The sequence below is a fragment of the Salmo salar genome, chromosome ssa23 (assembly GCF_905237065.1).
Source record: "Salmo salar chromosome ssa23, Ssal_v3.1, whole genome shotgun sequence".
NCBI lineage: Eukaryota > Metazoa > Chordata > Actinopteri > Salmoniformes > Salmonidae > Salmo > Salmo salar.
Genome location: NC_059464.1, coordinates 44,379,520 through 44,392,987, shown reverse-complemented (window position 1 = coordinate 44,392,987; position 13,468 = coordinate 44,379,520). Strand labels below are relative to the sequence as shown.

General features: G+C 45.0%; 1 protein-coding gene across 7 annotated transcripts in view; it reads left to right on the top strand.

Moving 5' to 3' along the window:
- Positions 1–480: 480 nt before the first annotated feature.
- Positions 481–13,468, top strand: part of LOC106584727 (tight junction protein ZO-1) — a 174,627-nt gene continuing 161,639 nt past the window's right edge. For all 7 annotated transcript variants that reach the window (XM_045706367.1, XM_045706359.1, XM_045706357.1 and 4 more), the window contains exon 1: positions 481–1,001. In XM_045706367.1, the coding sequence (XP_045562323.1) occupies positions 850–1,001 (152 nt within the window). In that variant the 5' untranslated portion in view covers positions 481–849. The remainder of the gene's footprint in view (positions 1,002–13,468) is intronic.

Sequence of the window (13,468 nt, the reverse complement as noted above, 5' to 3'; positions counted from 1 at the left end):
TGCAGTAGGATGGAGTAGGGCAGTAGGATGGAGTAGGATGCAGTAGGATGGAGTAGGATGGAGTAGGATGCAGTAGGATTGAGTAGGATGCAGTAGGATGGAGTAGGGCAGTAGGATGCAGTAGGATGGAGTATGATGAGTAGGGCAGTCGGATGGAGTAGGATGGAGTAGGACAGTAGGATGAAGTAGGATGGAGTAGGACAGTAGGAAGGAGTAGTATGCAGTAGGATGGAGTAGTATGCAGTAGGATGGAGTAGGATGCAGTAGGATGCAGTAGGATGGAGTAGGGTAGTAGGATGTAGTAGGGCATTAGGATATAAGGTTTCGAAGTAGCGCCGATGTTTGACCGCATAAGTAAATGCAACAAGATCCTCAAAATGTATTATTAATTCGTCCTTTTCAAATACACCCCCCCCCCCCCCTCCCCCCTCCCTCTGTGCCTCTTTCTGACTACACATAGCCAACACACTCTCCCCTACCTCACGCACGGACGCTTGAACCAACGCAGCAGCACAGACCGTTTTTCACAGACTGTTTTCCAGCAAAGTCCCCGCGGTCCCGGAGAAAGGAAGGAAGGAGTAAAGAAAAAAATAATGTTTAAATCCTGACTAAAAATCGAATGGATTGGCGATCTATTCTGTGAGAGCTAATACGATTAGAGGAGTGTAGTCTTGATACTGTCATTGCAGACATGGCTCTTGGTCGCGGTATGGCACCTTTCTGTCAGTTCCTCGGGGAGTGTTTCCCCTGTCAGTCCTTCGCCGCTACTGGAAATGGCGTTGAGATGCTGCTGAACAAGGAAGACGCAGTGAAGGCAGACGCTGCCAGGGAATAAACTACTACGAATATATGATTACCTATGTTTTTCTTTGGGTTGGATTCTTAGTAGCGGTGGACAATACCATGGTGAATTACCAGAAATATATTACTGTTATGCAGCTGGCTCTGGGGGTGACCTCCTACAACAAAGAACATCATCTTCCTCCCAGGAAATCGTTGTGGTGAGTATGAGTATGAATATGACTTAGTGCTTCTGCTGCCTGCTGCTGCGGATGATTCAGAATCATTATGGGATGTCGCCAGCCAGGCAGTTCAGGTTGAGCTGAGTAGATCAGGAGGGGATACTATAGAGAGGGGAATCCGGCAACGCGCCAAGCTGTCGCCTCCCGCACATCCTTTTATAATAAGAGGGTAATGGTCGGAGAAGAAAACAAAGAGAAACCCGTTATAAGGTAGATACGGTAGCTTGAGCAGACTAAATCTGCAAGATGAGCATTTTGTGTTTGTTTCACCCTGTGATATATATGTCAGAACCATCCAGTGACTGTATCTACCGCAGCCAGCCTGCCCCTCTCTCTCTCTCTATATATACACCGTGTTACAATCATTAGGCTACAACTACTGTAGGGCTAGTCGATATGCTGTAAACTAGGTAAATTCCGCATGCCCTGAGTTTGCGTGCGTGTGTTTGTTTGTTTCCGTGGGCGCGTGCATTAACGTGTACACTAGGGGTGGGTGATAGGCTATGAAGGAGCCAGTGTTTTCTAGCGTTTTTTTATACAATAAAGCTATCCAAGTTGAGTGTATTTGTTCAATGCGTTATAGGCTTGTCATTGTTATTTCTGCTCCTCTGTAACCTCATGCTTCTGCTCCTCTGGAACCTTCCGCTCCTCTGGAACCTTCTGCTCCTCTGTAACCTCATGCTCCTGCTCCTCTGTAACCTTCTGCTCCTCTGTAACCTCATGCTTCTGCTCCTCTGTAACCTCATGCTCCTGCTCCTCTGGAACCTTCTGCTCCTCTGTAACCTTCTGCTTCTGCTCCTCTGGAACCTTCTGCTCCTCTGTAACCTCATGCTTCTGCTCCTCTGGAACCTTCTGCTCCTCTGTAACCTACTGCTCCTCTGTAACCTACTGCTCCTCTGTAACCTTCTGCTCCTCTGTAACCTACTGCTCCTCTGTAACCTACTGCTCCTCTGTAACCTCATGCTTCTGCTCCTTTGGAACCTTCTGCTTCTGCTCCTTTGGAACCTTCTGCTCCTCTGTAACCTCATGCTTCTGCTCCTCTGTAGCCTTCTGCTCCTCTGTAACCTCATGCTTCTGCTCCTTTGGAACCTTCTGCTTCTGCTCCTGTGTAACCTACTGCTCCTCTGTAACCTCATGCTTCTGCTCCTCTGGAACCTACTGCTCCTCTGGAACCTTCTGCTCCTCTGTAACCTTCTGCTCCTCTGTAACCTACTGCTCCTCTGTAACCTCATGCTTCTGCTCCTCTGTAACCTACTGCTCCTCTGTAACCTACTGCTCCTCTGTAACCTACTGCTCCTCTGTAACCTACTGCTCCTCTGTAACCTACTGCTCCTCTGTAACCTACTGCTTCTGCTCCTTTGTAACCTTATGCTTGAATCTATGCTTCTTAAATTCACTGACAGTTCAGCTACTTTCTCATATACACTTTCATTATCTAACCAATTGCATACAGTCCTGTGTTAAATCATCAATAACTCCCTTTGTAAATTATAGTAAATGTAAGTAATTCATTAATAAAGTTTTAAAATGGAAAAAATATATTTTCCTGTCCTGTTTTTCTTGTCCGTTGTAAAACTGTGAAGTGCAGCAGATCAGCAGGCCTTTAACAACCTATCGTGTGTGTCCCAAATGGCAGCCTATTCCCTGCGTAGTGCACTCTTTTGACCAGAGTAGTGCACTACGTAGGGAATAGGGTGCCATTTGGGACAACATAGGACCCCCTCCTCATCTACATCTTCATTAAAACATTCCATTCATACTCTTCTCTGTGTGGTTGTGTCTTCCTGTTTCTTGCCCTCCATTTCAAATCAAAACGGCTTTCATGTATTTCTTTGTAAGCATAATTAAAGCATTATGTGTGATTCTATCTCCAGGGCCCGTAGAAAAGCGTCTCACAGTAAAGGAGTGCTGATCTGGGATCAGTTTAGCCTTTTAAATCATAATGAATACGATTACATGGACTGGGGGGGATCTGATCCTAGATCAGCACACAATGTCCTTTATTTAACTACACAAGTCAGTTAAGAACAAATTCTTATTTACAATGACGGCCTACCCCGGCCAAACCCGGACAACGCTGGGCCAATTGTGCGCCGCCCTATGGGACTCCCAATCACGGCCGGTTGTGATACAGCCTGGATTCAAACCAGGCTCTGTAGTGACACCTCTAGCACTGAGATGCAGTGCCTTAGACCGCTGCACCACTCGGGAGTCCTACTCTGAGATGCAGTGCCTTAGACCGCTGCACCACTCGGGAGTCCTACTCTGAGATGCAGTGCCTTTAGACCGCTGCACCACTCGGGAGTCCTACTCTGAGATGCAGTGCCTTTAGACCGCTGCACCACTCGGGAGTCCTACTCTGAGATGCAGTGCCTTAGACCGCTGCACCACTCGGGAGTCCTACTCTGAGATGCTTTATGACTACGGCCCTGATCCTCCTGTCCTGTGAAGCTTTATTATATCTACATATAAAGTATCGCAGACAAGGGGTACTGATCTTGGATCAGGTCTTTCCCGTCCGTGTAATCTGATTCATCACTCCTACAGACCCTGAAAAACTATCCGTCTTATAAATGTCACTCACTGTTGCGGTAAGCAGAAAATCTCTGCTGTAGTCTGTAGCTGTGGAGAGAGAGAGAGAGAGAGAGAGAGAGAAGGGTTTATGTGCTTACGACAAGATTACTATCCTGTTGAAAAGAAAACAAGACGGTTAATTATCAGTCAGTAAACTCATCGGCACATTGCTGCTGCTGTTAGTCTCTGTCTGACAAAACAAAGGCATACAGTGGGAGATAAATGTCCCCCTCAGTAAAGCTGCGACACTTTGGCATGGCTCCATAGTGGTTAGTCTTATGTCTTTATCAACACTCAATTCATATTAGAACTGATTAGAACAGAATAGTTTCAAATAGAAGAGAGACATTTAAGGCCGTCTTAACAGTGGGGAGGCTCTCTGATGTCAGTGCAGGTCTAAGCCCGTCTTAACAGTGGGGAGGCTCTCTGATCTCAGTGCAGGTCTAAGTGGGAAGACTCTCTGATCTCAGTGCAGGTCTAAGTGGGAAGACTCTTTGATCTCAGTGCAGGTCTAAGTGGGAAGACTCTCTGATCTCAGTGCAGGTCTAAGTGGGAAGACTCTTTGATCTCAGTGCAGGTCTAAGTGGGAAGACTCTCTGATCTCAGTGCAGGTCTAAGTGGGAAGACTCTTTGATCTCAGTGCAGGTCTAAGTGGGAAGACTCTCTGATCTCAGTGCAGGTCTAAGTGGGAAGACTCTTTGATCTCAGTGCAGGTCTAAGTGGGAAGACTCTTTGATCTCAGTGCAGGTCTAAGTGGGAAGACTCTCTGATCTCAGTGCAGGTCTAAGTGGGAAGACTCTCTGATCTCAGTGCAGGTCTAAGTGGGAAGACTCTTTGATCTCAGTGCAGGTCTAAGTGGGAAGACTCTCTGATCTCAGTGCAGGTCTAAGTGGGAAGACTCTGATTTCAGTGCAGGTCTAAGTGGGAAGACTCTCTGATCTCAGTGCAGGTCTAAGTGGGAAGACTCTCTGATCTCAGTGCAGGTCTAAGTGGGAAGACTCTCTGATCTCAGTGCAGGTCTAAGTGGGAAGACTCTCTGATCGCCTTCATTTTCTGTGCTCGTTAATAGTAAGGGTGCTAGATGATGTCATCCTATCTCACGTCATTGTATGGTGTTGTACTGTTACCATCGGGTCTTATTCAACCTCCTCGCATCTTGCTCTTGTAAACCCAGTTCTCCCACTCATTCCACTCAATGTTCTGCATTGACTCGAATGGGAATGTCCGTTCTAGTAACGATGTTTCTATCCATGAAACCCTACTCCAGTAACCAGAGAGGGATGAATGTCACCACATTCCATGCAGGGACCAACCATAGAAATACAATTCCTAGAATGGCCCCCCCAGACCACAGCGTATGAATGGGGAAACCCCGTTCTAGTCATTCAAATTCTATGGGACCGACAACCATGCAGGGCCGATCCCAGTTTGATCCCTACGAGTCCCGTTGATCCTAACCCTTCAATGTTTGCAGACCTGTAAGGTAGAATCAACATGGTGGAATCTTTACCACTACATCACAGAGTTTACAAACCCAGAGGTGCAACATCGCATCTCGAAGCAGACTCGACAGACCAGACCAGGCTTTAGGGTTTGGAAAGTCAGTGGGATAAGTAAAAAAAATTGTCCTTAGTTGTTCATTTTCTCGAATTCTTAAGGAGCCACTTAGATTCGAGCCAATGTCTTCAGTAGCTGACCTATAGACATGACCTATAGGCATGACCTGTAGATTAAAGGCATGCCCTGTAGATTAAAGGCATGACCTGTAGATTAAAGGCATGACCTATAGATTAAAGGCATGCCCTATAGATTAAAGGCATGATTTATAGATTAAAGGCATGCCCTATAGATTAAAGGCACGCCCTACAGATTAAAGGCATGCCCTATAGATTAAAGGCACGCCCTGTAGATTAAAGGCACGCCCTACAGATTAAAGGCATGCCCGATAGATTAAAGGCACGCCCTGTAGATTAAAGGCATGCCCTATAGATTAAAGGCATGACCTATAGATTAAAGGCATGATTTATAGATTAAAGGCATGAACCTACAGATTAAAGGCATGACCTGTAGATTAAAGGCATGCCCTACAGATTAAAGGCATGCCCTATAGATTAAAGGCATGCCCTATAGATTAAAGGCATGCCCTATAGATTAATGGTGATGTGCTCCTGTATCCCAGCAGCAGGGGTCAGGGGTCAGGTAGTCAGGGACCAACCACCATGGTGATGTGCTCCTGTATCCCTGGCAGCAGGGGTCAGGGGTCAGGGCAGTCTGTCAGCCTGTTGTTGCTCTGATCAAATGCAGCAGCTCTTTATCTCTAGGCCTGTTTAGTTAATCACATTCCTTAGTCATACTCTTATTAGCCTAATTCTTCCCCCGGGACAGAGAGGAGAGGAACAGAGGGAACTGGAACAGAGAGGAGAGGAACAGAGGGATCTGGAACAGAGAGGAGAGGAACAGAGGGATCTGGAACAGAGAGGAGAGGAACAGAGGGATCTGGGACAGAGAGGAGAGGAATAGGGGGATCTGGAACAGAGAGGAGAGGAACAGAGGGATCTGGGACAGAGAGGAGAGGAACAGAGGGATCTGGGACAGAGAGGAGAGGAATAGGGGGATCTGGAACAGAGAGGAGAGGAACAGAGGGATCTGGGACAGAGAGGAGAGGAATAGGGGGATCTGGGACAGAGAGGAGAGGAATAGGGGGATCTGGGACAGAGAGGAGAGGAATAGGGGGATCTACCTACCAGTACTGTTACAGACCAGGCTATAGGTTACCTACCTACCAGTACTGTTACAGACCAGGCTATAGGTTACCTACCTACCAGTACTGTTACAGACCAGGCTATAGGTTACCTACCTACCAGTACTGTTACAGACCAGGCTATAGGTTACCTACCTACCAGCACTGTTACAGACCAGGCCGTAGGCTATAGGTTACCTACCTACCAGCACTGTTACAGACCAGGCTATAGGTTACCTACCTACCAGTACTGTTACAGACCAGGCTATAGGTTACCTACCTACCAGCACTGTTACAGACCAGGCTATAGGTTACCTACCTACCAGCACTGTTACAGACCAGGCTATAGGTTACCTACCTACCAGCACTGTTACAGACTAGGCTATAGGTTACCTACCTACCAGCACTGTTACAGACCAGGCTATAGGTTACCTACCTACCAGCACTGTTACAGACCAGGCTATAGGTTACCTACCTACCAGCACTGTTACAGACCAGGCTATAGGTTACCTACCTACCAGCACTGTTACAGACCAGGCTATAGGTTACCTACCTACCAGCACTGTTACAGACCAGGCTATAGGTTACCTACCTACCAGCACTGTTACAGACCAGGCTATAGGTTACCTACCTACCAGCACTGTTACAGACCCGACCGTAGGCTATAGGTCAATAAAAAAACAATTGCTATGTCGCCTTGGCTAAATTAAAACAAATTCCTGTGGCCCTGACGCTGAATAAAACAAAAGTACCATTTTCCTTCTATCATCCAGTTGTATGCTCTGACCTAGTCGAAATTGTCTGCGTCCCACCAGTGGGTCCCGACCCTCCTTTTGGGAAACACAGGGCTAAACTGGACCATTCTGGCTCAGAATGAAACCTTATACAACCTTTGTCCTTCCTCCTCGTTATTTAAGGTGGTCTGCTGCTGAATAAATGATAGCATCAGAGCGTCTTCTCCGCTGGCCATCGGTTACATCATCACTGAGGTCAAGCTGAGGACAGGTGGACGCACCTGCTACAACTTGCTCCACCCACAGGCCGGACAGTAAATACATTTGTTTTGTATTTAACCGGGTCAGAAGACATCTCACAGGGGAGACCTGGCAGAGAGGGCTGCTCAGTACAAAAACTAAACACAAGTCATACAGTACCTTTGACCTAATGGAACAGAGTCATATGTCTAGATGATGTATTAAATACATGGCTCTGGATTGAAACAAGACTGATAAAAGGACTGAAAGACCAACCAACCTTCCACCCTCCCTTGTCAACCAAGACAACAGTTGCTAATCCAACTAGTGAGGATATTGATTTAAAAAAATACATCTTGATTAAGTTAAAGACCGACCATTTTAGGATCAAACATCTCTAATCAAACATTTCTTCGCAACGGAAGTTGTAGTCAGTCAACAACATTGTGGTTGTCATGTCAACTGATCATTTCACATTCTTAACTTCATATTTTGTTCTTAGACTGAAGCATTCACACAGATCAATCATACGCTTGCTCTCCTTTTTATGCTAAGCATATTGAAATATGTTCAGGCCGGTCCACATGTTAGGATTTAGGGGATTTCAGCACCTGGTTGGTGACAGTATCTGATCACAGCTGAAATAACTTTTTGGCATGTTTATATAAGGTAAAGTCTAATGATGCTGTCCCTAACAGGCTGAAACAACTTCATAATAAACCTAGAAAACAACCTCACCATCAACCTCAACAACCTCACCATAAACCATCAACCTCAACAACCTCACCATCAACCTCAACAACCTCACCATCAACCTCAACAACCTCACCATCAACCTCAACAACCTCACCATAAACCATCAACCTCAACATCAACCTCACCATCAACCTCAACAACCTCACCATAAACCATCAACCTCACCATAAACCATCAACCTCAACATCAACCTCACCATCAACCTCAACAACCTCACCATCAACCTCAACAACCTCACCATAAACCATCAACCTCAACAACCTCACCATCAACCTCAACAACCTCACCATCAACCTCAACAACCTCACCATAAACCATCAACCTCACCATAAACCATCAACCTCAACAACCTCACCATCAACCTCAACAACCTCACCATCAACCTCAACAACCTCACCATAAACCATCAACCTCAACATCAACCTCACCATCAACCTCAACAACCTCACCATAAACCATCAACCTCAACAACCTCACCATCAACCTCAACAACCTCACCATCAACCTCAACAACCTCACCATAAACCATCAACCTCACCATAAACCATCAACCTCAACAACCTCACCATCAACCTCAACAACCTCACCATAAACCATCAACCTCAACAACCTCACCATCAACCTCAACAACCTCACCATCAACCTCAACAACCTCACCATAAACCATCAACCTCAACAACCTCACCATAAACCATCAACCTCACCATCAACCTCAACAACCTCACCATCAACCATAAACCTCAACAACCTCACCATCAACCTCAACAACCTCACCATAAAAACCTCACCATCAACCTCACCAACCTCACCATAAACCATAACAACCTCACCATCAACCATAACAACCTCACCATCAACCATAACAACCTCACCATCAACCTCACCAACCTCACCATAAACCATCAACCTCACCATCAACCTCAACAACCTCACCATCAACCATAAACCTCAACAACCTCACCATCAACCTCAACAACCTCACCATAAACCATAACAACCTCACCATCAACCTCACCAACCTCACCATAAACCATAACAACCTCACCATCAACCTCACCAACCTCACCATCAACCTCACCAACCTCACCATCAACCTCACCAACCTCACCATCAACCTCACCAACCTCACCATAAACCTCAACAACCTCACCATCAACCTCATCAACCTCACCATCAACCATAACAACCTCACCATAAACCTCCTTGTACATTGTTGATGTTTTGCATAACTTGCCAATACATACACAATCATTGAATTTAAACGAAAAATGAATAAGTCAACATGTTTAGTGGATGGGCTTACAGTCATTTAGTCATAGGAAATGTTAGATACATCCACAGGAGGTGTTTGCTTGCCTTTAAAAAAACATGTTTTAGATGGTAGAGGCTTGGTTGACATTTTAATATCTGCTCTGAGGCAATGTCTTGATGCGATGTTATCTTCCTCAGATAACCGCAGACTAATTTAGTAGTAGAACACGTGAATATCCCAAAGGGATAAAAGGAGATTAAGTCTTGCAGCAGAATCAGGAAAACATTTTCTTATTTAAGTACATTCAGTCTAGGGACACTGAATACACAACAACGTGCATAAGTACGCACTGCAGCACATGGTTACCGAGGCTATTTAAATAGTCAACTAAAGCAAAGCACTTATAGTTTAGAGTGCTGAGTGTGTATTCCACGTGTGAGCGTTATGCATAGTGTTATGTATGAATGTTAATTTGAGCTTAATTCCACTTTTCTCGGTGTGTGTGTGTATCAGAATCATCAACATACTGTACATTATAATATAGAGGATACAGTAAACATGGTTTTAGATATACATCACATTCCTATATTCACTGCATATGTTGCAGGGCCTGGGGCCTAGACTGAGGGACTAGACTAGGGGCCTGGGGCCTAGACTGAGGGACTAGACTAGGGGCCTGGGGCCTAGACTGAGAGACTAGGGGCCTGGAGCCTAGATTGAGGGACTAGACTATGGGCCTGGGGCCTGAGAGACCAGGGGCCTGGGGCCTAGACTACGGGCCTAGACCAGGGGCCTAGACTGAGAGACTAAGGGCCTGGGGCCTTGACTAAGGGCCTGGGGCCTAGACTACGGGCCTAGACTGAGGGCTAGACTAAGGGCCTAGACTGAGGACCTGGGGCCTAGACTAAGAGACTAAGGGAGAAGACTAAGAGCTAGACTAAGGGCCTGGGGCCTAGACTAAGGGCCTTGACTAAGGGCCTGGGGCCTAGACTAAGGGCCTAGACTAAGGACCTGGGGCCTAGACTATGGGCCTAAACTAAGGGCTAGACTAAGGGCTAGACTAAGGGCCTAGACTAAGAACCTAGACTAAGGGCCTGGGGCCTAGACTACGGGCCTGGGGCCTAGACTACGGGCCTGGGGCCTAGACTAAGAACCTAGACTAAGGGCCTGGGGCCTAGACTAAGGGCTAGACTAAGGGCTAGATTCTATCAGATCCGCGCTAGCTGACACTCGCATAGCAGTTTGTTTTGTCGGTATAGGAGGTGGAACTGCATTAGATCTGTCAAATCCACAAGCGGCTCCCGCCATTATACCTAAAGCGGACATTGCCATTGGCCGCACAGAGTCGCATTAAGAGAAATCCCAATGCAGCCTTGTTTACAAATTGTAACACTGGAATGTGAGATGTAATCTACACCTTGATTAGACTGATACAAAAAAAAAAAACGTTATTTTGTTGAATGATTTTTAATTTGAGCGTCAATATTTCTATATAGCCTACACTTTGTCGTTGTGAAATAACGCGAGTAGGGCAGGTGTGGCTTCGTAACAATGATCACAAAAGCAGCTGCTCAGCGATTTGACAGCTCCAACGCAGTTCCACTGCCGAAACAGCCATAAACATCAGCTTTGCGGGTTTCGGCTATTGCCCGTTAACGCTTGATCGGATTGAATCTAGGCCTAAGTGAAAGTGCTGATTGTGCTGAGTGCAGGTGCAGGAGTATATTGTTTAATGTGTGGATATTTATTCACCATGCGTGCACATTATACATGGTTTAATGTTCCATTACTACATCCATGAGCCTTTCCCTGTGCCTGCTCCCATTGGCCAGTGCTATGGGGACACAGTGAGTTACTTCCTGGTCTGCCAAACTCACATCTAGTGGTCAGACAGAGGGCTAAGACATGGAATGAAGAAGCTGCCAGTACTTATTTTAGTACTGCTAAAATAAGCCAGTAGGCCTACTGATGTTAATTTTACAGTGCCAGGCAGTGTTTTAGAGTGAATATTCCCATACATAAAAAAATATTTTTAAATAATGCACGCATGACTAAGTTGCTTTGGATAAAAGTGTCTGTTAAATGACATGTACAGTATGAGTCAAAAGTATGGACACAGCTACTCATTCAAGGCATTTTCTTTATTTTTTAAAAATGAATTTCTACATTGTAGAATAATAGTGAAGACATCAAAACTATGAAATAACACATAACACCTTAACGTGCTACCAGGTGCATGAAGCAAAATGTATGCTTCTTAATAACAGAGTTTTACCTAACTGTAAAAATACCCTGATCAAAGGTCGTTTGAAACTGAAACTTTGGTCAGTAAGTACCATTATAAATTGTTGGAAGCATCCAGACTACCAGTGGGTTAACAGAAATTCTAATACACACTCTAGCTCAAGTGTCACCCAGGCAACCAGAGGTAGATTTAAGCAGGCAGAACCAGAGGTAGATTTAAGCAGGCAGAACCAGAGGTAGATTTAAGCAGGCAGAACCAGAGGTAGATTTAAGCAGGCAGAACCAGAGGTAGATTTAAGCAGGCAGAACCAGAGGTAGATTTAAGCAGGCAGAACCAGAGGTAGATTTAAGCAGGCAGAACCAGAGGTAGATTTAACCAGGCAGAACCAGAGGTAGATTTAACCAGGCAGAACCAGAGGTAGATTTAACCAGGCAGAACCAGAGGTAGATTTAAGCAGGCAGAACCAGAGGTAGATTTAAGCAGGCAGAACCAGAGGTAGATTTAAGCAGGCAGAACCAGAGGTAGATTTAAGCAGGCAGAACCAGAGGTAGATTTAACCAGGCAGAACCAGAGGTAGATTTAACCAGGCAGAACCAGAGGTAGATTTAAGCAGGCAGAACCAGAGGTAGATTTAAGCAGGCAGAACCAGAGGTAGATTTAACCAGGCAGAACCAGAGGTAGATTTAACCAGGCAGAACCAGAGGTAGATTTAAGCAGGCAGAACCAGAGGTAGATTTAACCAGGCAGAACCAGAGGTAGATTTAAGCAGGCAGAACCAGAGGTAGATTTAAGCAGGCAGAACCAGAGGTAGATTTAAGCAGGCAGAACCAGAGGTAGATTTAACCAGGCAGAACCAGAGGTAGATATAAGCAGTGACCGTGTGAAGAACATTGCTGTGTACAGTGAACTACAAAAGTATTGGGACAATGAAACATTTTTGTTGTCGTTTTGGCTCTGTACTCCAGCACATTGGATTTGAGATGATGCAGACTGTGCAGACTGTCAGCTTTAATCTGAGTGTATTGTCATCTATATCGGATGAACCGTTTAGAAATTTCAGCACTTTTTTTACATCGTCCCCCCCATTTTAAGGGACCGAAAGTATTGGGACAAATTCACTTATATGTGTATTAAAGTAGTAAAACGTTTAGTATTTGGTCCCATTTGGTCCCATATTCATAGATCGCAATGACTGCATCAAGCTTGGATGCATTTGCTGTTTGTTCTGCTTGTGTTTCAGATTATTTTGTGCCCAATAGAAATTAAATGGTAAATAATTTATTGTGTCATTCTGGAGTCACATTTACTGTAAATAAGAATAAAATATGTTTCTAAACACTTCTACATTAATGTGGATGCTACCATGATTACAGATAATCTTGAATGAATGGTGAATATTGATGTGTGAGAAAGTTACAGAGGCATAAATATAATACACCCCCAAAATGCTAACCTCCCGTTATTGTAATGGTGATATATTAGCATGTCTTGGGGGTATGATATAAAATGCTAACCTCCCCTGTTATTGTAATGGTGATATATTCGCATGTCTTGGGTGTATGATATAAAATGCTAACCTCCCCTGTTATTGTAATGGTGATATATTAGCATGTCTTGGGGGTATGATATAAAATGCTAACCTCCCCTGTTATTGTAATGTTGAGAGGTTAGCATGTCTTGAGGGTTTGATATAAAATGCTAACCTCCCTTGTTATTGTAATGGTGAGAGGTTAGCATGTCTTGAGGGTTTGATCTGTGCGACTACACTAAATCAGAGTTACAGTTAGCAAACAGCTGTTCCTATTCCCTGTAGTCTTAAAAAACATCCCTCTTCACATACACACATAAGCATGCACACACGCGTACACAAACACACACGCACACGCACACAAACACACACAGGAG